The following is a 25,275-nucleotide window of genomic DNA, read 5'->3' on the forward strand; positions in this document are numbered from 1 at the left end:
CGGCACAGGAAAACTGATTTGTGCTGCAAGAGCCAACTATATTCATATATACCCCTGGGAGAGGGGTTATGAAAAGGAAAACCACTACAAAGCCAGTGGCAGCAGCTATTCCCTTCCCTGCCCTGAGATCTGATGGTGGTTACTCACGTGTGCAGCTGGGGTACCCATAGAAGCCCAGGGCACACTGGTTGCAGGTGTGCCCCGCAAAATTCACGTGGCATCGACACTGGCCAGCTGGGCTGCAGTTGTTGTCCACCGCACCCCGGGAATCGCAGGAGCAAGCTGTAAGAGCAGGACTCTCAATAGTCTGATAAAACACATGACTCATGGCCAACTGCTGCTGGTGTGAATTGTCATTCAGCCCCACAGAAGTTAACCATTCCCATCAGAACTAAATTAATTTCTTAATTCCCTGTAAAGATGGGCAACATTTTCAGCTAAGGTTACGGCCATACCAGGAAAATGCCACTAAGGGTTTTTTTACAGTCCATTCAATGTTCCTCAGCAGTTTAGTAGGTTAATGCACTAAAAAGACAGATCAAAAAAGGCATAAACTGGGACACGATGTCACAGCAGGGTTGTGATGAGGAAGCGTGACCAATAAGAACTGCTTTGTCTTCCAGGATTTGGCACGATCCATGACCTCCAAAACAAGCCTACCAAATTCAAAATGCAAACCACACGGGGTTTGATTTTGAGAAACACCAAAGTCTTACAGTAATAGGCATGTTTTTCATAACATGACAGACTAGCAAGAACTGAACATTAATGTCCTTACCGTAGCAGTGGGGGTAGGAGTGGTGCCCAGGACTGCAGTGCTCACACCGTGGCCCAGCAAACTCAGGTCTGCAGAAACACCTCCCGACAGAGTCGCAGCCTTCCGGCAGTGTCCCAACTGCGCTGCAGCCACATACTGCAACAAAGGGAAACTGTTTTCCCTGTGCTGGGAGCATGGGGCAAAGCTCATTGCAATACAAGTTTTTTCCTGAAGTTCTCAGATGGGCACTTAGGTGCTGCTCTAAGTGTTCAAACTGTCGATCTCTGCCCATTGCCTATGTCATTCCAACATCTACAAACCCGCTTTCCAGTCCTCCTTCAAAACCCTGCCAGAAGACTCTGGCTTTGTGCGCACCCACCCAGGCCCACAGGAGGACAGATACGCACGCTGGCACAGAGGGTAGTTGAAGTAGCCGGGAGCGCACTGGTTACACAAGTGCCCTTCAAATCCCGTTCGACACAGACACTGTCCTGTCTTGCTGTCACAGGTGCCATCGTACTGACCAGGGCCGGAGCACTGGCAGGCTGGAAAGCAACAAGGGCACTAGTAAATAAGCAGCTTCTTCATGTATTTCCCCTTCCTAGGATCCTAGGAAAGGAACCAGAACGCCTCTTTATCTGGGGTAGCAATGCACTCGCTCGAGAAACCATGGAGGACACAGCTGATAGCAAGCATGCCTGGCCCGTAGCTCACATCCATAGGGAATTTCTCAAGAGCCCCCCCCAGGCTGGGTGGATGCTGGAGGGTCAGAGTGGGGTGGAAAATACTAGCAGAAGTCATGGGAATTTGTCACTTGGAAGTGGGGCTGGAGAATTCCTCCTCCCCAGCGCAAGCGGAGGACAGGGACAGGCACGCTCCTCCCCAGCAGGGAGGCAAGCAAGGCGAGCTTGGGGCCACTAACCCCGAGTTACTCACGCTGGCAGCTGGGTCCATAGTGGCCTGGGGCGCACTGGTCGCAGTGTGTTCCTTGGAAGTTGGGTTTGCACACACACATCCCCACCCGAGGGTCTTTGCGACAGGCGTTGCCTTCTGTCCCACCGGCATAGCAGTCACAGTCTGGAGTGGGGGCACACAACAAGCAATACCACACACAGCTGTCAGTCCATCTCTGCTGCTGGGCAGAGGTCCCACAAGGACAGGGAAGGAGTTGCCATGAAAGGCAATGGCTCAGGCATTTGCCTTCTAATAACCTTCCTACTAGATGCAAATGTTTTCCCCAAACCCTGCTCAGGCAACCTGCATGGCTGGCTTGTGGGGTTGCAGGCTGGTTGGGAGATCTCAGCATCACACAGATGCACGAGGTGCTGGATGGGCAGCAGGGCAACACACAGGGTGAAAAATTCTGCTTGCACAAGCCCAGACAGAGCCGATTTGGTGCAGTATTGGCCCCAAGCTGTGTGGGAATAACCACAGACTTCAGCTAACCAGGGTGGGGTTTCAGCTTTCCCCATGCTTAGCTGCACCCGAGACCTTCCCCCTGCCAGGGCAGGGCAGGTGGGTGCTCCAGGCAAGCAGCATGGGGTGTCGGGCTGGGAGAGGGAAGGGCAAATGTCATCCAAGAACCAGAGGAAGGGAGAGGTGGGGAAATGAGAAGGGAAGTGAGAAATTCCAGCTCAGGAAAGAAAAACCTGTCTGGAAGATACAGACTTTAAAATATCAGAAGGAAGGAAAAGGTTATCTGGAGCGTGCTGGGGAGCATGAGACAGGGGAGTACTCGGTGGGAAAAGAGACAAGAAAAAACACAAGGGAGATGAACGGAGAGGAGTGAGCATGAGAGAGGAGGAAGGGGTAGGGGAGCAGGGATGAGGGCATGGGTGAGCTTTCAAAACAACAAAGTGACACAGAGCAAGCAGCTGCCTGTGCATGCTGCCCAGGCGCCCACAGCAGTGCTACCTGCTGCTCTGTGCAGAGGGGCCATCGGCACAGACCTACTATGCTGTCCGCCACACGGAAAATGCAGGGCAGGCAGGTGTGGCAGGACAGGTTTGTATCTGGACCCAAAGGCTGAGATTTGGGAGAACCCAGCTCATGCTCTGGCTCAGCCACAGCCTCTCTGTGATCTTAGAGGGGGTTCCTTACAGGGAGGCCAGAAGGGACAACCCCACATGGCCTGGACCCCAGAAAAAAGCCCATAATCACATGGTCACTCTGGGCTAGAGTTTCCCTGCCTATAAAAAGGGCATCATAAAACTTCCTTTCGCTCACTGCTCAGCTGCCTCCTCTCTCAGAACCACTCTGTGTCAGGGCTGCCTCTTACAATGTACATGCCCAGTAAGCTGAAGACCTGACCTTACACTGAACAGAAGATATAACAGAAATAATGGCACTGTAACTGCCAAAGCATCAAGGAAAATTGCACTACTTACTTATTATCTGTCCTGCAGGGAGCACTTGTTCTCCAGTATCATTGCGAGCAAAAGCTGGAATGGCTAGGCAGAGAAAGACACATTGCACAGGTCATCACATACGCTCAAAGAAATCTTGTCAGCATATCAAGGGGTTGATAGTCCCAAAGAACAGGCTGAATGAAAACATGGAACAAAGCGGAGAAATCCCACTAAAAAAAAGATCAATTACAGCCATTTTTAACCTGGGCTCTGGAAAGACGTCTTTCACAGGAGGTGAGAGATGAGACTCCAGCCAAATGGGAAGCTCCCATTGACTCCAGAGAGCCGAGCTCAGTCCAGCTCAGCTCTGGTCCAGCTTCCACCCAAGCCAAATGTGGACTTGACTCCACTTGCAAGAACTCTTCTTGGGACAAAATTGCCATGTGGCACAGGGAAAAGACACCTGGTGAGCAGCCCCAACTGGAGCTGTTGGCCCTTTCTGCACCCACTGGTCTGTGGGGTCCCCAACCTGACTACTCCAGAGTCCCACACCCCCCACTTACGGTAGCAGTGGGGGAAGTTGAGGTATCCCTCGGCACAGGCATCACAGTGCTCCCCGGTATAATTGGGCTTGCAGTAACAGCGGCCAGTGAGGTCCTCACAGGTGCCATCGGTGAAGTCAGACTCACAGTTACAGCCTGCAGAGAGGGACAAGCTGGCAGTGGTTGTCACTGACCAAGACCCTCGCTAGCCATGTGTGCCACAGAAGCATCACTACAATACAGAGCCTCTGTAAGAGACCCCACCATCTGCTGCAAATACTCTCCAAAAATAAAGAGATTTTGCTTCTTCAAAAGAGGTCTGGTTTAGAGGAACCGCTGCCACAGTATTTGTCCCACTGTGGGGTCCCAAGTAAAGCAGCACAGACCTGACTTGCTTCTCCAGGAGACACCAGCTGCCCCCCAAAGAGGTGGTGGTGGCACACTGCCACGAGGACGCAGTGCAGAACAGACGATGTGTCATAGCTCCCCAAATGAGCTGGGCTCCCCAGCAAAATGGATATAACCCGCTGCTGCCTAGAAATCCCTGTCTTAGGGCATGGAGGCCAATGGCCTGCAATTGCCAGCTGAAAAAGCACAGAGATGACGGCTAAGAATGGATTTCCCTGCGGGCACAGCAGCAGCGAGGACAACACGTTTTTAGCTCATTCCAGCCTTGGAACATGCTACCACTTCTGACTTCATGGATGCCGCAGACACACATAGTGTCTGCATGCACACATACATTTCCATGGGCAATACCAGCTGCAGCAGGAACCATCCACTTGGCCACATCTCTCATGGTGCCAGACTCCATATACCACAAAAATCTCTCAGCCCAGTCCTCCAGATCACCCTCCCCAGTGTCATCAAGTTCAGGAGGGCATCTATCTACAGCCTGCAGGAGAGATCACACTCACGGTAGCAAATGTATGGAGAGTCGATTGGGTGGTCAGGGGACCGATAGTATCCTGGGATGCACCTCTCGCAGTTAATGCCGGTGGTGTGATGCTGAAAGACAGTGGGTTAGAGGGGCATCAGTTCATCTGCCTGCAGGATCCATGTTCATCTGCCAGATTTACTAACAGCTTCAGGGGCCAGAGGAGACAACTCAGGAGTGTCAGCAGACAGAAGACCTAAATCTGCTCAAAATTCCACATACACTGATTTGAAAACAAAGCATTTCCTGCAAACTGTATCTTCCCGTAAATGCAGTATGAGCTTCAGATTCATATCTGACCTCGAGCCCATTTCACTTGCTTCACATGGTAGAATGTCCTGCCTACTTTGTGCTAGGAGGATGGGAGCAATCTGTTTCCTCCCAACAAGAAAGCACAGCTAAAAGTTTCATGCCACTGCATAAACTAACCAGCTTACAGTGACCTTGGGAGCAAAAGAGCTACTTTCCCACTTTCACTGGGAGCTTCAGAGACTGAAGAGACTAGCATTTTGGTGGTCAGAGAGAGATCCAGAGAGATGGCAGCACCTGAGCACTGCAAACCAGGCAGGGACTTCCCAGCGTGCTTGGCACCAGCCTGTCCCTCTCAATGCACAGTGCCTCAGCAGACCCAACCCTAAAGCAGCAGAACAGAAAGGTCACAGTACTACACAGGGAACCACTAGGAACCCAAATGCTGTTTTCATTACTGGTGCACAATCCTTTAATCTACGGCAAAGAGACTAAATTTCCAGGGAAAGACCTAATTATGATAACAGAGGGTATATGAGGGGGTTGGCAGAGCTGCCACCAAGGCTGAACTCCAGGCTGACAGCAGAAACAAACACAAAAACCTGCAACAACTTTTTCCACAGGAGTTCTTCAGGCCTACCTGACAGTCAATGCAAACACCTCCCCCTTCAAACTTGTCTTGGCGACTTTTGCTGGCTTTGTGGTGATCCACCTCTGGGTCATAGTAGCAGTCATAGGCATGGCCATTGCAATTGCAAGCTGAAAATACAAACAGATGTTAGCTGAGCCACCAGCCCACGGAGGTCTTTCAATCACTGGATGGATCTCAAGATAAGAACTCTTCCTGTGGGTTGACATTTCAATGAGGAAAGATGCTTGAATGCATCTGGGGGATTACATGATCACCCAAGCTCCCAGAAGTCTCCCGGTTCAAAAGCACAGAAGCAACAACTCTCTCATAAAGTCTAGTCTGCAACCAGAAGAACGCAGCAGGCACAAAATCAGAAGTGAAATATGTGCAGGCATGTATAGACGAGAAAGAGAAATTACCCAGCTTTGGGGCCTCAAATAGTCTGGTTGAGAGGGCAACATTCTTGCCTCTTTTATCCCATCCAGGATAGAGGTGAGCTGTAAAATTCAGCACCCGGTGAGGGTGCTCTTTACAAACCCACAGGATTAAGATCCAACTGTCCTTTGCTGCCCTGCGTTTGTAAGAGAGCGTGTGATGTAGCTATGCTCCGTGCTCTGCATTCCCAGTGCAGCATAAATTCCTCTGTCGGCATTTACTAAAGGTTTCTCTAGACAAATAAAGATGTCCTGTATGTAAACACATCCAAATGTAATTCATCTTCGAGACAGAATTGAGCAACGAGACTTGCCTGCACAAACCCTTGGACACAGAGGAGGAACTGGAACATAAGCAGAAGCGAAGTCCCACACAGACCTAGTGGGCCTCCCTGTGTGAGCCTTGACTGAACACAATTAACCACTGTGCAAACTGTCCGCTCCGCAGTGCCAGCGATCTCCCCTGTGCCCAGCACCACACACCATAACCCCGACCATTTCAGTGAACGGCTTCTCTGCACTGCAACATCAAGGGGCTGGTGAAGCACGGTCAGTCTGTGCTTTGCAAAACAGCTGGAAAAGGAAGGGAAAACCCAACTTCACTTACGCTGGCATTCATTTGCGCTGTCAGCAGTGGCAGGCTTCCATGGGAACTGGTTGAAGCCAGGGCAGCAGCGATCGCAGGACCCACCGCAGGTGTTGTGCTGGCAGTCACACTGCAGCCTGCAAGGGAGAGGAACAAGGTACAGCCAAGCCTGTGGTGATGAGCTGCGATGTGTGTGATGGGGAGCCACTGCATAACCCTGTCATGCATAGCTATCACTAGTCAGACCCAAAAACGAGTGATATTTGTTAATCCAAGTATTCTGGAAAACAGGCTTCTAAGGCGGTTTTTTTTCAAACTTCTGAACTGCTGATTGTATTTTTCTGAGCCAAACACCAAACTTTGCTTTTCCAGTGCCATTGTCTCCTTTCGTTTTCCTCCACCATCACTTCTCTGTCCTTCACAGGCAGATAAGGGTTACAGCAAAATCAGTCTCACTGCCTACCAGTGACAGCTAGAGACAGTAAAATGTGAAATGGTTAGCATTGGTAGAAATTGGAGCTGAAGCAAATTGCTTGAGAGGCAGCAGTGTGGTGCAGGGACACAAAAATGTCCCCACCACCATGCAGGGGCAGCACGAAAGGAATAAATAATAGCCCAGAGCCAGAGAGGGATAGGGTCACACGGGTCCCATCTGCTCCTCCAGGTATACCTGTGCTTGCAGAGAGAAAGCCCATGAAATTTGAATTAAGTCTTTTAGTAGATGCTGGCCCCGCACACTCCCTGTGAAATGCAGCTCTTGCATTTCTCAGCCGGCACAGGCAGGACCAGGCTGGGTAAACAGGCGGCTCCGGAGGCGCCAGGCAAAAATCTCGACAGTTGACCGATGGATCTCATCCCTGCTCGACCGCAACGGTGATTCATTAACTTCAGTGATATCATCTCCAAAACTTCCACTTAGCAGAAGGCGATTCCCATCCAACACAAATGCTTTCTGTTGTATTAGACTTATGGATAATACAGCATGTTCCAGCTTTTATCTGTACAATTACTCATTTCCCCTCAGGGCCAGTCTGCCACTCCCATCTCTCCCTCCTCCAATGCTTTTCCATTCAAAAGCATTTAAAAATAAAAGTAATTTTTTTTAAACATTAGAAACAAATGGATGGTTATTCTGAGTGAAATGCAGGACTGCAGACACACTTTTCCATGGCTGCAGTGAACTGAGTGTCATGGTTTCCACCTACATGTATTTTTAAGATGTGGCACCTGAGAGTATATGGATAGTGAATAGCCAGACAGAGGCAGCAGCATGGGACAAGTGAACTCATTTTAATGAAATATGGGATGATTTGAAAGTTCGAGGGAATGCAGGCAGATCCACACTCAGCACGTTTGCTTCAGCCAGAGGGGCTGAGAGGCAGGAGGTCCCAGCCCTGCTGGTGGTCCTTCCCTTGCAGACACCATGGAATGCTTGGCCACTGTCAGCTCTGTGAGCACTCGTGATGACCCATCCCTACCCACATTCACAGGCTGGGCTGTGGCCAGCAGGGTACAGGCATGAAACCAAGCCCCTGAGAGGCTGGCTGGAGCCTAAGCGGCAGAAATGAGCCCTGAAACATTCACCAGGAACTTTCTTCCCCCCATGTTTTGCAGACCCAAGGGGGAGACTCAATGAGAGGCAAACCTTGGCCATGCCCCTGTAATGAAACCACCCACATAGCTCTCACCTGGCTGACTACTACTGAGCACTTCCAAGAAAACCAAATTTCATGGGGTTTTTTTTCCGTGGCAATAGCTGGAGATTAAGATTAACATCCATATACACATGTGTGCAGAGAAAGATGGTCACTGAGTCAGGGAACTTATAAACCTGCTGAGCACCATTAATCTCCCTGGCTAGAGGATGTGGCTCCAGCCACACATCCCAGACCTTTAATGTTCAAGATGTTTGAAAAGCACTGGTTCAGTTCCCAGAATGCAAAAAGACGTCACTCAGTAAGTAAGGATGCATATTTCAGGTGGAGGAGGACTTATTTATTTAGTCTCTGCTGTCTAGAACTAGCAACGACCTCTCAAGAGAGCTCATCTATCATAGTAGCTTTACCACACCTTGTGCCGAGTCCACGCTGCTAATGAGTTATGGACAAATGTGCATGAGCTACAATATTTACATGTTTCATTGATTGAATATATACAAGAAAGAAGAGAGAGCTGCTGTGTTCACATAGCACATATTTCCTGGTCATCCTGCCATAAAAAATAAAATCAGTCTTCCCACTGGAATTGATGCTCAGTAACAGAGACAATAAACAGTTTCCAGTGAGCGGCTGTATCAGAGCTGAGAGCAGCACACCAGTGCTACAGCATCTTGGATTTGGCCAGGACATCTGAGCAGCACAATCAAGAAAAAAGGGAAAAAAAGCCCCTTCCTTTAACTGCTTCTGACTGTACTGAGGGAAAAAAACACCTGCAGAAGGGACTCACAGGTGGCACAAATCTACCAGAACACATGGTGCTTTCCCTTCCAAAAAGGGAAAGAGCAAGCTAGTGTTCAGGATCCAGCAGTGGGAAGGCATCCTTGACCTCCTCCTGCAGATCTGCTTCTGACCAGCCAGGCTGCTGTTATCTTGCTGGTTATCTTCAGCATCAGGCACAGCAGCAGCAGCTGGACTCTCCGGTTGTCTCCCTCTTGCTTGTGGCATCCATGATGGGCCAGTAAATCCATGGAAACAGTTGCTCTTATCAGACAGATGCAGAGCACTTGCAGGGTTCTCCTGAGCTCACATCAACAGCAGTCGCATGTTAACACACGATTCCTGTCTGGGCTCTCCATCTGCAAACTGCCAGGTCCCCGCTGATGCTTATCCCACTGCTCACAGGGTTTGCCAGGAGAAAGCTTTATGCTTGGTCCTGCTGGTGTTCACTTTTAATCAGCAGAAGGTTCCTTCCCTCTGCTTAATTCAGCCCACCTGATCTTGGGGCAGAGAGAAAGAGTTGTGACAAATGCAAAGACCCTTGAAGAGGCTGTATCTGCCTGCACACTGCAGGCCCCTGCACATACACACTCACATGGGGATCAGCCGTGCTGCCAACTTAACACACAGCTGGATGTGCAGGCTCTGTAACTTGGCACTTCAGAGAAACTTTCCAAAGCTGGATAAACATTATCATTTATGGCCAGGAAGTCAACTCACGAACATGCTCCATCACGTCCTAAAGTCTTTGCCAAGATTTCTAGCTCACCTCACCTCTATCAAAGTGCTCATCCTGCCTTTCTGGGCAACAGACACACGAAACACAGGCATGTACAGAATGGAGAGGGAGACCTCCCAGACAGGCTGAGACATAACTGGGATTTTTAATGGGGCCGGGCCAATTCACATTCCTTGTTTCCCTCTCTTTGCATTTCCTTGCCCTGTTGCTGTCACACATCGGCATCTGAAGAGGCAGGACATGTGCAGAGGAACACACCACACCTATTCAGACGGGTCACACAGATTTGTGAAGAAATGACATGTTTCTGACAGCTGGGGCCCATGACATGAAGGGACAGTGTCAGAGCCCCAGCTGCTTCTGAGATGCTGCCTGTCATGCAGCATTATGGCAGGTATTATTGTGCTGGCTCTGTGCTATGTCAAGGCAGGAGAAGTGGGATGACTGCCCAGCGCTGCCCGCTTCAGCAGGAAGGCCGGACCCAGCTGCTGCTGGAGCCTTGGAGAATGGCAGCATTTCACCAATTACTCATTTTCTCAACTGTAAGTATCATATTTCTGCCGATTTCTCCGTGCTCCTGGGATTGCTAAAAGGGTACAGCTATGTATGAGAAATTCTTCTGTTTACCCAGCACCTTTGTACTGATGTATCCCAGAGGGCTTTACAGATGTTACATGCTGACTGTACAAAGCACCCAAGTAGAAAATGTTTTCTCCTCCAGACAAGTGTGATCTGCTCTGGGTGAAATGCAACAGCTGCTTACAAGCATGTGCTGCAACATTAGATCACAGTTTGGGACCAAGAGCAAAGATGCCAAATGCATGCAAATGAGAATGGAGGAGAGGAATTCTGGGAGGCAGAGACAGTCATCAGCAGCAGTGGCATTGAACAAAGATTCCCAACACATCTCTCCTCCCTCAGTTTCCCCCCCGTTTCTGGAGAGCCCCAAGCCACCCATACACCCAAGAAATGTCATGGTGTTCCTATGTTAAAGAATCACTTTGCACCATGAAGCCCTTTTGCCCTAGTATACAAGTGTACTGTGCATCCAGCAACACCAAAGTCTAAAACAAAACCAAGGAACTGTACATTCAATTATTTTTGAACTTCCCTTTGTCAGAGAGTTTGGCACACTAAGGCAGACTTGCTTACCAATACATTTTTGTTTTAATACTTAGCAGCTTTAACCTTGGCTGGGACTCACTGGAATTTTATTTTAGAAGATCCAAAAGCTCTACATGATCCTGATGAGAAAGAAATATAAGCTTCCCTCGTCCAGCTGAATCTACCCATCCCTTTCATAAAGGCAACATTCAGGCTGCAAACAGATGGCTAAGAAGCAACACTTTCATGGTTTGAAGCAGCTCTTTGGCATTTCAAGTTGCCAAGGCGGATGGAAAGAGTCCCATGAGCCAAAATGTAACTGCTTTGCATGCTCTTGTTCTTTTGCAAAGATTAGTTGTTTAGCTACATACATAACCAATTTATGGTTCTTTATGAGAAGTGGGCAGTAAAGCCTCTGGTTTCTTGGAAGTCCATCTATTTATGAAAGCATTGCCCCAAATCTTAAGAAGCCACATGGGAAGCAAGAGACTTCTCTGGACAAGTTCAGAAACCAGCCCTGGGCTTTGACAAGAAACTTCCATGCTCAACAACAGTATCGGCTTTGTGCACCCACCCTCACATTCCAGCACTCTGCTTCCACGGGGATGGCAAAGTTGTGGGCAGGGCACCCAGACCAGGGAGCTGATCTGGCTGAAAAATAACCTAACAAAACTTTTGATTTTTGCTACTTTGGCTGGACCAGTTTCTGATTCATCTCAGAGCAGAGCCACAAACAATACTGCTGGCACAATTATAAGCTCAGGACAGGACACAACTCACACTGGTATCTTTCATTCTTAGCACAACAATTCAAATGCTTTTACACAGAACTGACACTTTGAAAAACATACCTGTATGGGTCATTAGGGTCTTTGGCATCACAGACGTCTGCATGGCCATGGCAGACACAGCGCCCTCCAATGCTGATATCTTTGATGCTGTAGTAATACTGGAGAGCAGAAGAAAAACTGTCCATTAATATATTTATGAATAAGCTTCATAACTGCTGTGCTTGGGATTCAGAAGGGCTTTATCCAGTAAAATGATGTGTTGGGGTATTTCCCTTACAGTGACAAGCTGGACCTTGTAGGCTGCAATATCTGCCTGTGGTAAGACCCACCACCACTAACAGAGCCCATTAGCTACATGTTGTGTCTCCCAGCACAGCCAGAAAGCCACATGTGACACCAGCAGGTGTTTCCCAGTTTCACATTGTTGATGCTAAAGCACTGCTCTTGCCAAGCAGCCTCCAGCTCCAGCCATGGCAGCAGTGGCATCTGCTGCAGACCTTTCAACTTGGGGAGCACAAGTACAGAGAGAAAAAAATCCCCCCACAGGCAACATCCATGGATATCTTCTCCCCAGAGGTAGCACGCACAGCCCTCAAACACTTCCACCTCATTAGCAAGAGGTATTTAGGCTTACCCTTCTTGTGACCGTAGGGTCCCTTAAAGCTTTGCCCATCAGGTGCCCGAGCAGAGTGTTTGTCTGCAGGAAGCGCAGTCTGATGTTTGTGGCTTTCGTGAAATTCCGCAGGAGAGGAGAGTAGGAGAAGTTCATGGCTCCTGGGCGCCCATTTACCAGAGAGACAACAATCTGTGAACGCGAGGAGGGAAAAGACCGGGTTGGATGGGGCTTTGAGCAACCGCTCTAGTGGAAGGTGTCCCTGGCCATGGCAGAGGGGTTGGAACTAGATGATCTTTAAGGTGCCTTCCAACCCAAACCATTCTGTGAAATTTCTATGAAAACAAATCTTTATAATCCTGTGAAGTAGAAGGAAACCTCAGCCAAACCCAAACTCTACCTCCACCTCCCTTCAAGATGACTGAATCAGTTCCCTGCCAGTCTCATTTGGTTTAAGTGAGTAGTTGAAGTGGCATCCAAAAGTCAAGAGGGAACCAATTAACAGGAGTGCCTACAGTCACTGAGAAACTCTGGAAATCTCAGGGGATGAAAACACGCGACTGCTCACCTCCCCATTTTCTAAAGGCACGATCCGGGAGTATTCAGTAGTGCAGATGGCATGGTCGTCCTTGGTGATACGATCCACAGTTTGCAGTCCAAACTTCTCAATGCAGTCCCTCTTGGAAGCTGTTCATCAACCAGAGATAAGGGCAGTAAGAGAAAAGGAACAATTCAGAGCCCTGTATTGATTTTCCCACACTGACAAACAGGAGAGAAAAGTATATACTCTCTGTTAAGCATTTACTATGTACAGATTGCTTTGTATCATTAACTCAGTTGCTGCTAACAGACACGTACTCCACTAAGGGAGGGAGTCACTATGAAAGTAACAGGCATGGTAAGAAAAGCCTCCAAATCACCTCATTGTAGTAAATGAGGAAAGTGAGAATGGCCATTGTACCTACTGTGATCACCTGCAGAGACACCCACCCCTTCATTTGGCATTAAACTCACAGTTTCACCAGCTTGGAATCTAACCCTGGTTTGAATTTGCTACACTGGCACTGTATTTGCTACATTGCTTCTGCTGAACTGAGGAAGGGCTCTTTGCTGCTAGAGGTTCTGCTCCTGATGTAGGAGCTTGTACCATCACATTCATAAGGCTCCTTAACTTCTTGGGTAAGTCCTGAAAAGTGAACCACACAACAGGAGCAACCATAAGCCACAGCCACCGCTGCGACACCTCCCACCAGGCAGGGTGGACATGCAGGTGTGGGGAGGAGACCTGCAGTGTTTGGAAGAGGCAGAGCAACTACCTGCAGGATGTCTCCTGCCACCTTACTCTGAACTCTACAATGGCTCTTAAACCAGCCCTACAGAACAGAAATGACAAAGTTGCCCAGAACCAACCCCTGGGGACAGCAATCAAGGGCTCCTGCCACTAAGTGGCAATTCCAGGCTGGCTAAAGCCAGGGGACAGGCACCACCACGCAGCCACACTGCTGGTCCTGCAACCTGCTTTGGGGACACTGCAAGACAAGACTCTCCTTGCAGCTGTGGGAACGGCCTGGCTTCCCTGCACAGCTGTTCCTGCAAGTCCAGCACCCTCATCCCTGGGATGTCTGACATCCCTGTGCTGGCAGTGTCAACCAAACCATGGTGAACGTGCTGGGGCAGTTCAGGACTTGATTGTGCAGAGTGGTGAGCACCCGCATCTACCCATGCAAAAACCTGCACAGTGCCACTCTCGGGGCTGTTCCCCCGGGGAAAAGCCTGGGACAAAGGCTGCTGGATCCTTCCCACACCCATTTCACCTGCACCAGGAGCAATCAGCATAGGTTGCTGCAGTGCTCCTGAGTGTGTTTCCATGGGGAGAAGGTGGAAGAAAAGGCAGCCAACACAACCTGCTGCTCCTGCCAGCCAGCCCTGCTCAGCTTACACAGGAAGCTGATGGGAAAACGTTAGCCTAATTCAGGGGAATAATCCTCCAAAATCTGTTGCAATGTGCCTCCAGAAGGCATGCTCCTCACTCCACATGCTGCACTGTATGCTAAGCCAGGCAGGAGGAACAGCAAGCAGAGAGAGCTGCTGCCTCCCCTGGCTTCATCTCTGGCTTGCACCCACCCACATCTCATCTCCAGACGTGGCCTTGCTCCATGAAACACTGTTTTGGCAACAGTAGGAGCTCAGTTGCATCCACAGGAAGATGATGTGGAAACATTTAACATCAGGTCTCTGGCCGCCAAGCTTTGCTTTGCCAGGTGCTTTTTTAAAGCCAATTTATTCTGAAGACCCAGGCGAGGAACCTGTCACCACGGGCTCAAGATGATTGATTTCCAGAGTACTGCCACAGCCAGGCATGGAAATAGGATGCTTAGCAGGAGCAGCTACTCAGGAAAACGAAAGAACTCCTCCAGTTATTGCAGATCTACACAACCGTATGAGCCAGAAGCTGGGAACTCTAAGCTAAAACAAAGTCACCCATCAGCCTTAAACCACAGCAACTCTTTAAGGAAACAGCATACTGTGGAAGCCTACCCTCAGCAGAGCGGACAGAGCCTTGCTCTTTGCCCAGCAAAGCAAGATGAAAGAGGCTGATCCTGCACAACACGATGAGCTGGGGCAGGCAAGGCTCTGTGGGCCTGGATGGACAGCTGGGACCGGGCAGCTTTCACGTCCTGTCCCCATTTGAAACGCTGTGCGGGGAACCCTTCCCGCAGATAAACACCACCTTAAGTCTCTTCCCAGTGTTCCTGCTTCTCCTTTGGTGGCAGAGGAAAGCACGTGCCTCCCCGGTGCAATGCCACGCATTGCCACGGTCCTTCCAGCTCCCTCCCAGAGAGGGCCCATCAGCTGCACTGGCAGATGCTTTCCATGACAGTCACTTCTTCCCTCCTCCGGCAAAGCTAAGCCCGAAGGCACTTCAGCAGCCTGGCTGGGAGGCACAGGGCAGCCTGGGGAACTGAACATCTCCCATGATGAGTGGGGCTCGAGGGGCAGCGCTGAGCCCATGGGGACGGTGTCACCCATGGCAAGGCTCACTGGTGTCTCTGGAGAATGCTTAATTTCTGCTGGCTGCTTTTAACCCAGTTACTGAACTGACCAGTGCTTTTATTAGACCACCTACAGAATTCCCTATGCCAAAAATAAACCTCTGCAAAGGACTTCTTGTGCTAGTGAATCTGGCAGGTTTTGGAGCAGTCACCTCTATTTTCATGGGAATTTTCCACTTGACTGTGTCATTGATGTCACTTCTTTGGGGGAAGGGGGGGGCGGCAGGGGGTGGTAACAGGGCCTGATGTTGCAGGAAGGAAAAGGACTCACAACGCTGCAGTGTTGCCACTGCATGCAGGAACAAGAGAGCAGCGCAGTAACTCACTCCCTGCTCAGCCCCACACCATGCAATAATGTGACAGTAACAAGCCCCACGAGAGGCTTCAGAGCTGGAAGAGAAAGTCCCAGAGAAGACAGAGCAGGCAACTTGACAGCAGTAATTCCCCACTAGCACACAGCAAAGGGGAAAACACCCGCACTGGAGAGGAGCTACCACCCTAAGGCAACACAACAGGTAAAATGTCTGCAGCTCTTTCCTGCACAAGAAAAAGCCAGCAAATCTCAAGCACAGGCTAACAGGTAAGTCAGAAATCTGTGCCTTCAGAGGCAGCCCAGGGCAAGGCCTCCGAGTACTCTGAGGTCTCTCCTTGCCAGGTTTTAAGCTCTGGCTGTAGATCTTAATTCACACCATTTCCCAATTACTGCTGCTGCTGCTTCTGGGAAGGGCCGGGGGTTAACAAGTTCCTCAGCATCCAGCTACCCCATAGACCTTTGGGGAGAAGTTTTGTAGAACCAGCTGTTTCCAAAGGGACCAGGTTTTAATCAGAGAATGGGGAAGTCAAATGCGCAGACTGGATCCTGCAGCTACCCTTTCCAGCTGGCTGACTCTGATCCCCGCTTGCACAGCAGCACGATGGTGGTTCCCAGCCCCGCACAGGCTGTATCCAGTCTCTGGTACTGGTAAATGCAAGGGGACTGTTCACTGGATCCAGACTTTTCTGTTACAGCAGCCACTTGGAAGTAAGCCACTGATTTGCTTCTAGAGGAGCTGAAATATGCCAGTCTGGATGTGGTACAGGGCAGACAGAGAGAAAGAGGAGGGCAGGGAGGACACAATAAGGAATCTCATGTTGCAGACCTAGATCAGCAATGTCCAACAATTTGACACTGGTGCCAGCTTTGGCATCCACATAGACCTGGGTGGGCACCAACGACAGTACTTTAAAAGTTAGATTTAGTCCCAGAGTGCAAAGAATTTCTCCTGCCCTGAGGAGCACCACAACTTCACCCAGCTGCCCTGATCTAAGCTTCAACTCTTGCAGCCTTATTGGGCAGAAGAAACAAAGCACATGTACCACATCACAGCAACGACACAAACATCTCCAAACCCAGCCTCATACTTGCACAAAGAGCCGTCTTCACTGTGGCTTCACTACCTGGCACTAAGCTGCAGCTCTCTTAGAACACTGGCATACTTACAGGCAAAATATTGCCAGGGCTCATAGGTAAGTCCAAAGTCAGTAGAACGCTCCAGCACCCAGAGGTCAGGACGAGGGGAATTGGCAAATTTGATCAGGACGTAGGCTACGTGGAAGAGCTGAAAGAAAGGAACACAGAGTTAGTTGGCTGCATGAAGCATCATGAAAACGAGGGAGAACTTAGTGGGATCCAAGCTGAATAAACGAGCTGGCACTCTGCAGGTCCTGCTGCTCACAAGCAGCCTGTGGAGCAAAATCTTCCACATCTAAAAGGATTGTGATACAACATGGCTGCTGGAGAGAGCCAGATTAGGGAGCTCAGCTCCCACCAGTCTGAATGCAAACAAAACACAGACTTTGTGGCTATGGGCCATGTTCAGGAGCTTGTGCTGGGCAACACCTTACACTTAGCATTGATCCAAGCAGGCAGCACTAAAAAACAGCTACGAAGCTGTTGTAGTGGCTTTTGGGCTGTTCTTAGAGTAACAGGTGACACCCTGGACTGCCAGCCTGGGAACATCTGACTGCACCTTGCATACACTATCACAAAATCCTTCTTTTTTTTTTTTAAAGGCTTTCCACATGGCAGCCCTGCTCCATCCATGCAAACCTGTGTTTTGAAGTCAGTGGCAGAAAAACTCCAGCACAATTCCTCTTCCCCAGGTGCCACAGGGAGGGAAGAGCAGAATACCCATTTGGCTTCAGCACAGCTCGAACACTGGGCTGCTTCCATTTGTCTGGACACTGATGTGTGCACACACACACCCCTGGCAAGAGTAAAATAAATGTACTCTTTAAAGAGCTAAAATATCAGCACTAGAGAGAAACAAAAGCCCCAGCAGAATTTCCCTTCCCGGGCTGGCACAGGCTCGCTCCAAGAATCCTCACTCCATCATCCTGTCACAAAGTGATATTTAAGGGCAAATAAAGTTCTCTTATCAGAGAAAATTCCTAACGTCAAAAACAACCCAAAAGGGAGTTTAGTGCCTGAAAAGCAGAGATTTATAGCTCAGCAGTGCCTCCTCATACTAAGCTGGTGCTGTATGAGCATACATCCCCCAAAGACTAACAGGTATCCCGAGGGACACTTCTACCAGGGAAGGAAAAGGACGGCTCTGTGCCTGCCTCAGCCCACCCGCCCCAGCCCCAGCCCGCTGCAGGAGTGCCAGAACAGCAGCCTGCACCTCGGCCCTGCCCCAGCCACACACATCGCTGAGCCAGAGGATGACTATTAATAATAACATGCCTCCAAAACAGCCCTGACGATCCATAGGCGGCTTTTTAAAGGGAAAGAGAGACAATGAAGAGGCATTTAAATCTATCAAGTCATCTTATGGTCACTCAGACAAGGGGGTCTCAGTGCTGTTGTGTGGTTATGGCACAGGACGACAGCTGTAGCCCTGCGGATTGGTACCAGCTCAGTCTCCTCAGAGGGCTGCACAGGCAAAAACTTCCTCAGGCTCCTGCCAGACAGCCCTCCGGCTCCGGGGCAGCCTCTTCTCTACTTATCGAGGATTGCTCTGGTTCCGGTCACAGGCTGGTGGCATCTGAACTTACACCTGGATGTAGGCTAAGGGGGCTTAAGAGAGATGCCTGGGGAGGAGTGACCTAGATCCAGCTGGGAAATCTGCATGATCCTGAAGCACAGCAGGTCAGAGGCCATTCTCTAGCTGTGAAGGGGAAGAAGTGTGGGATTCGTCACCACTCTTGGGGTTGCACTGGTAAGGACTGGTGCTATCCAGAATGAAGAAGTCAAAGTAGGCACCCAACACAGTTCCCTACTGCTAAAAGACTCGAGAGCCCAGTCAAGGGCAAAACAGACATCCTTTTCAAGTTGCTAAAACCTGGGGAAAACCAGACCTACATGCTGCCTCAATTCCCCTCTGCAATCTACGTTTGTCCAGGCATATGAGACTAGGCTTTTTCAGAGGAGCAGCATTTTCCGCCTGCTTACACTCAGCAGATCTGTTATTTGTTAGTGAAGCCCAAGAGGCTTCAGCTCAGACAGATGCCTTCTCTGCAGGACCAGTTCTCACAGCTTAACATCTGCCTCCTGGCATGGGAACAGGGCCAATTACCAGCCAGTGAAGTTACACCTTCCCTCCACTGTAAGTCCTCCTCCAGCTTTATTCTACAAAGAATAAATTAATACTCCTGCTGGAATCTGACACAGCCTTTAGCTGAACAAAATTCGCTGTGGCTCCAGCATATTTGCATCTGTTCCAGTCTCAGGCACTAAGAGAGAGCCTCTGCTCCGAACGAACAGCAATCACAATAAAATTAGAAATGTGAGGCATATCCCTATCTTCTGCATTTATATTTTTGCAAAGCCAGCTACAAGTTTATAGTCAGTAAATCCCATGGAGTTTCTGGGGGGGGCCCTCCTCACTGTCCGGTTTCATAATGGAAAGAAATGTTCCTAATTAAATATCCTTGAGTCCAAATTCCTCACACGCTTCTAGCTCTCAGAAGTCCCCTGCCTCTGGAGAGCGTGGGTTATGATCCAGTCAAACTGGTGCATGGTGAGAGGCGGGTTTTGTACAAACACTGAAACTCAACGCAAAACCAAGCCCAGGGCTCAGTGCTTTACAAAGTCAAAACAACAGCCAAAAAAAGAACTTGTGCTGTTGGTTGCAACTACTGTGTCTGTGCTTGCTGGGAGCTCTCTGGAAGGTCAGTCCCAACCCCACTGGCAGGGTTAAATACCCAAGACCAGAGCTAACATGCCAACTTTTTGTCTTTTACTGCTGCTTTTTACAGGAAAGAACAAGAACCTCTGGGTTCTTACTGGATATTGCTGGATCAGCCACAGTATCTCAGCTGAAGCCCAGTTCAAATATTCCTTTCCCGTTGCTGCTCTCAAAGCCAAACATGATTCCTCCACTCCATACCCATCATTAGCGCTACTGCGCGCTGTTAAACTGCTGCTGAATTTTATTCTGGTTGTGACCGCAATTTTAGAACACAAAGAAGTCAGCCAACACTGCACACCAACTCCCCTCCAGCACGTAAGGGTTAGGGTCATTCCTACGCAGGGCACAGAAAATATTCAGGAGTCTGTGACCACAGTGAACCCAGCCCTGGAACAGGACCTACATCCTGGTATTCAGAGAATTTTTTGTCAGATCTTACTCCCCTGTCCCTCCATCCAATATCCTTATCTTGCAGAATATCACAGCCTGCTGGAAAAAAAATAAAGGCAGACTGCCTGCCTCAATTGCCTATGCTGAGAAAACTCAGAGAGATACAAAGATTGAACAGTAGCTCTAAAAATAGAGCTGGCAGAAAAGCCAGACTTTTCATTCCGTGTTTAGTTCCAGTACGGTTCTGTCCAACCAACACTGCAAGAGAAACGGTCGTGCTTTTTTCCAAAGCCTTTATTTAGCTCCTATTATCAGTCAGATGAATAAAAACCTCTATGCTCCCAGCCTCTTAGGCAGTTTTTTTCCCCCTTCTCTATGGAGGAAGGAGGTGAAGCACCAGATCTGATGCACACACTTGTCCCCAGGCAAGCAGATCCCTTGCTCTCACCACTTCTGAAAGTATACCAGGTACAACTCAACTTTTGACCATTGCCTGGGATAAGTTTTCAGCCAGGAAATTCTGAAATTTTAATTAGCAACCAACTTTCTTTGAAAATAGTAACATCCCTACATCTAGCTGATGTTGCTGTTAGCGGTTTTGAAGCATGTTCCCTAGTAACTATCACTTGCAGCTGTCCCGGTGCCTGGGACAATGGAGCAAGTCCCAGAGCCAGGAGAGGAAGATGGAGATGAGGGCATTTCCTCCATCTCCCACCCACTCCATGCCTTTTGTGCATTTGATGGTTGGTGCTGGATAAAGCTGCCCAAATCTGATGAAAATATAATTAATTCTGATTACTGCTCAGTGTGACAGTGCAAGGATTTGAAGAGTAAAACCAGGATCCAGAGAGGCAAGAGAAAATTGCTTTCAGAACAGCATGTTTGCTGTCTGGCCGTCCATTTATCCTCCTGGGTAAACAGCACACAGTGGCAAACTTGCACATTTCTCCTCTATTCTCTCCCCCAAGACACTGTAGTTTTCCAGCTTTAGGAGGCACATGTGGAAACAAGACAGCAAGCTGGACTCAGCCACAAAAGTGAGGGCTTTTTGGTGAAGTCTCACTGATGTTCCTCCAAGGTGCCACAACACCATACAGTAACATTTAATAAGCAAAATAAATCTTCGCATTCTTGTGATACTGGCAAGTACATTTTGACAAACAGCAAGAGAGGCCCTTTTTTGGTCCTTTGACAAAAGGTACAAGCCTGTGTGTAGCTCCACTCTCAGCCCCGGAGTGCACAGGAGTAGTTTATATAGTAAACCACTATCTAATTTTCTGTATGACAGATTCGTTACCTTTGGCATTGACTTATTAAAACAGCAGCACCACGTAAAAACAAAACAGTCCATCTCTTCCTAACTGCTGCTAAATATCCCCATGGAGTGTGTCTGTGGACAGCATTACCAGCACTGCTGTAATTCCTGCTTGGGACTTCCTGAACGGATCAGATGGACCAGGAAAGCGGGTGCAGCTCAATGGCACAGTGCATGGGCAACAAATCCCACTCTCTAGCAGCACATGAGGCCTTCCTGGATATGCGCAGCATCACTGGGAGGGGTGGCCAGCCCCAAAGGGCTTCAGCACATGTGGAACAGGCACCTGCAGCATTTTGGGGCATACCACACCCCAGTCTGCATCACTGCACAGCAGCTCCAGACATCCACAAAACCTAGACCGAAGCAGGGAAAGTGGAAAATACCCAGATGAACCATTTCAGAACCACCACAGAAATTGTGTTGGGGTTTTTTTGTCGTTGTTTTGGTTTGGTTGGTTTTTTGGGGTTTTTTTGTTTTTTGTTTTAATTTTTCCCCAAAGCTTTCAAAAGTGATCAATGCTTTTGCTTCCTTCCATGCGCATCCATCCCCCAGGCACTGTCTTGGTCCAACACTGCAGCCACAAGCCCACCTGGAAGACGTGGTAGAGACTGGAGCCTGGATGGGGTTACCAGTCCATAGCACCAGGAAAAGCAGCTCCCTGGGAGCACAGGTCACCTCTGTCCGCAGCCCAGGCACGAACATTCAGGCAAGCAGCTGTCCAGCTACCATGGACACAGAACACTCACCAGGCTTGGAAATGCTCAGCACTGCTGGCACCATATCTGCTCTTCCTAGCAGTGGCAGGATAGTAAGTGGCTGATAAGTGATCAAGCCTCCTTGTGCACCTTTTCTCTCTGTAAACAATATGCGGAAGGTGAAAAAGCCCTCGAAAGCCAGAGAGCTTCTGACTTGCTTTGAATCTCTAGGTCAGTGATCTGCCCCCTTTTGCATCTTTTGCCTGTAATCACTTATTCTCATTGAAGCAATGGATTTACTCATTAACAGTCTGCCTATCCCCCTGCTGAGCTTCTCCCGTCCTACAGCAGATTTATCTCTTGCCAGACCATACATCAGAATATTTTATTAAAATCTCTCACATTTAGCTTCTGATAAGTATGTGCCTACCTTTCTTGCAACCCTTCTAGGCAGCAAAAGGAGGTGTTTGCCCTCCAAGCAGTATGGCTTTTTATCCAGTAATTTTTTACAAAATACTCAAGTCCCTGAGACCAAACAAACCCCTCACAAAAAAAAAAGCACAAGTCAGTGCTTGAAAGATGGATGTGTACCAACACACACTTTGCCCTCATTTCCTTCTTTTACTCACAGCACCTCCTGCCTTGTTCTCTTATGTCTGCGTGTCACATCTCACTCCTAAAAATGTTTTTCCAAATTATTCATGCAGGGTTACAGGGTTTTGAGCAAGAGGGTCCCCTATGCTTGTATCCCAAGATTTTGATAACCAAGTTTTAGAAACAACCACCCATCCCCTTTCACCATCTGCAGAGTCTGTTGCAACTCATCACACCCATGCACAGAAATTCTTCGCGATGCCCCACGACTCTCCGAGAGAAACCAGAGCTGCCTGCCCCAGTAGGCAGGTTAGCTCTTATCTTCCCCCACAAAGCCTGGGACAAGGGCAGAGGCCTGAGCCCACAGCTGCTCCAGGAGGCGACAGCCAGCCCTTGCCTGGCCCAGGACACATGCCAGACAGCCAGAGCCCTGCACAGACCCAAGCCCAAGAGGAGAGGACAGAGCTGCAAAGCTGTAGCTATTCAAACATCTCTGCAGGGCTGGGGAGAGAAGCGAGCACTGAGACTAGGGAAAGCACTAAGGAAAGGGACTGAGCTTTGCACCAACCCATTTTCAAGATTTTCTCTCAAAACCTGAGTTTTATTGAAAGGGATCAAAGAAAACGCTCTCTGGAAACCACAGATTCAGAACTACCAACCAGCATGAAACCTGCTCAGTGTCATAACTAACAGCAACAGCAATCCAATGTTCTATGATGTTATTTTCTAAACAGCACCTGTTCCCTTTCTAAGCAGTTTGGCTTAGATGAACAGCTGATAGAGCATTTTCCACAAAGGGTTCTTTTCTTTAAACACCACTTTCGAGAAGGATTTGGCTCATTCGCTAATTTCACACACAGCACTGCTTTACCTTCATAGCATTCTCCTGTGCAAGCTGTCCCTCCCCAGCCGGCACCGTATGCGCCTCCTGCCAAAAATCCTTGGGGGACCAAGTCTTCAGCATTTGGCCCGAGGCAGAACAGAGCAGTGCCATCACTTGTGGCTCAACAAGCCTGCACAGTGCTGAACTGAAGATTTGGATAGCCAAGTTTTAGAAATTACCACCAACAGGGTACCAGCCAGAGCCTGATCGGCAGCAGGTTCAGCCAGCTGACACTAAGGAGACAGGCACAGAGGAGTATGGGCAGGACGTGGGGTCTGGGGAGCATCCTGTTAAGTCTGTGCATGCCTAGACCTGCAAGCAGCAAGTGCCACACAGCTACACAGGCAGCGTTCAAGGGATGCTGACACACCATGAACATGTTAAAACACAAGCTTGTGCTTAGAACCCAGCAAGCAGGGTCCCTTCTGAATTCAGAATCAGCCCTTTCTGTCTGCCCAGCAACCACCCAAGTGTCACTTACTGGAGCCAGACATGCCCACGGTGGGTGTAGGTAATTGGAGGCATCACAGCAGAGTGAAATGCAGTCAAGACATAAGGGGGTGGCTGGAATTCCTCGGGATGAGGCATCAGTCACTTACAGATAAGGACTTCCACCACAGCAGGCTTTCACTACACATTAGGAGATATCCTGCATTTGGATGAGATGGCCTTTGCAACTTTCTAGATTGCTGGGAAAACATAAAGTAACCCCTTAGAGACAAGACTTAAATATTTGTCTTTTAGCCCAAACTTGAACTAGCACACCCTCAGGGAAGTGCTCAGTGGACTCTCCTGCCCCCACAATGCAGACAGCCTTGTGCACCCCATAAAGGGGGGCAAACACTGCCCCGTAAGGCCAGCCCAGCCTGGGAGCAGACTGAGGCCACAGAACAGAGAGAAGAGCACATGCCCCAACCACAAGGATTGCAACCCTCTCCAGCTGCTTTAATCCTCTTGCAAACACCAGCAGAAGCCCAGCACAGAGGTGGCTATAAAGATGCCCTTAAAACTTCCTAATGCTTCAGAGATAAGACACAGAGACTATTGTGTGAAAATCTGAAATCCTGACTGTTTACCTTGAAGTGTCAATTGCCTTTGTCAAATACTTCTAGGAGCTTCTGGGAATGTTTTTGGGAAACTATCTGTTCTGGGAAAATTTCTACATCATAATTAGTTGCTGGCAGCATTAGCGGCAGTTCATACCAGGGGCTAATACTGGTATAGTACAACTTGAAAAAAGGAGTAAGGAAAAAAAAGTGACTCAAAGGAAAAAAATGGAAAATGAACATCAGTCTTTGGGCTCACAGAGGCACACTAACCAGTACACATCGATAGCCCCACTGTGAGGTAACGCACCCTTGTGCCATGCTGTCTGATGCGCAGAAGCAAAGCAGCCAAACTGCCTGCAAGCAGCTTCATGTAGACAAGTAAGCAATGAGCAGATGCCCAAGAAGACTTGGGTTTGTAGAGGAATTTAACTGGAAGTCACTCAAATCCAGGTATCTGAATAAACCTACCCACCTACATGATGATGACTTTGAGCAGAAAAAAATACCACGTGGTTCTTGGGGGTGGTTTTCAAAGGCCCTTGGTCTATTGCCTTAATTCTCCTCCCTTGAACTAACAGGAATTTGTGACTAATTTCAGCAAAATGAAAACTATACCAGCAAAACCTCTACTAATCCCAGAACATACAGGAAAAAGATGCTTTTCTATAAACAGAAAAAAATCAGGGAGTTCCTGCTTGCTAATACTAACTAGCATGCTTGCATCCTAAATCTGAAATTGCTAAGAAAAAGCATGTCTTGAGGAATGTAATATGACAGCAATTATTTGAAACAGCAAGAAGCAGCAGTCTCTTCAGGGAGCTGTCACTTCACACACAGGGCAAGTATTTTTTTTTTGTGTGTGTGTGTAACTAACAGGGAAGAACTGACTCAGTTTTTAATGCCAGCTAGGCTTCCAGAGGATAAGGCAGGGGGAATCTCCTTAAGTGACTCACCC

At 48.9% G+C, this 25,275-nt stretch overlaps 1 protein-coding gene across 2 annotated transcripts in view; it reads right to left on the minus strand.

Moving 5' to 3' along the window:
• Nucleotides 1-25,275, minus strand: part of LAMA5 (laminin subunit alpha 5) — a 93,562-nt gene that overhangs the window by 36,697 nt on the left and 31,590 nt on the right. For both annotated transcript variants that reach the window (XM_056353727.1, XM_056353726.1), the window contains exons 3-15: nt 16,700-16,817; nt 12,735-12,853; nt 12,188-12,358; nt 11,614-11,711; nt 6,506-6,621; nt 5,474-5,592; nt 4,565-4,655; nt 3,669-3,803; nt 3,145-3,207; nt 1,694-1,834; nt 1,165-1,302; nt 779-913; nt 148-282 (exon numbers count right to left, since the gene is read on the minus strand). In XM_056353727.1, coding sequence (XP_056209702.1) covers nt 148-282; nt 779-913; nt 1,165-1,302; nt 1,694-1,834; nt 3,145-3,207; nt 3,669-3,803; nt 4,565-4,655; nt 5,474-5,592; nt 6,506-6,621; nt 11,614-11,711; nt 12,188-12,358; nt 12,735-12,853; nt 16,700-16,817 — 1,579 coding nt within the window. The remainder of the gene's footprint in view (nt 1-147; nt 283-778; nt 914-1,164; nt 1,303-1,693; nt 1,835-3,144; nt 3,208-3,668; nt 3,804-4,564; nt 4,656-5,473; nt 5,593-6,505; nt 6,622-11,613; nt 11,712-12,187; nt 12,359-12,734; nt 12,854-16,699; nt 16,818-25,275) is intronic.

This window comes from Falco biarmicus, chromosome 10 (genome assembly GCF_023638135.1).
Source record: "Falco biarmicus isolate bFalBia1 chromosome 10, bFalBia1.pri, whole genome shotgun sequence".
NCBI lineage: Eukaryota > Metazoa > Chordata > Aves > Falconiformes > Falconidae > Falco > Falco biarmicus.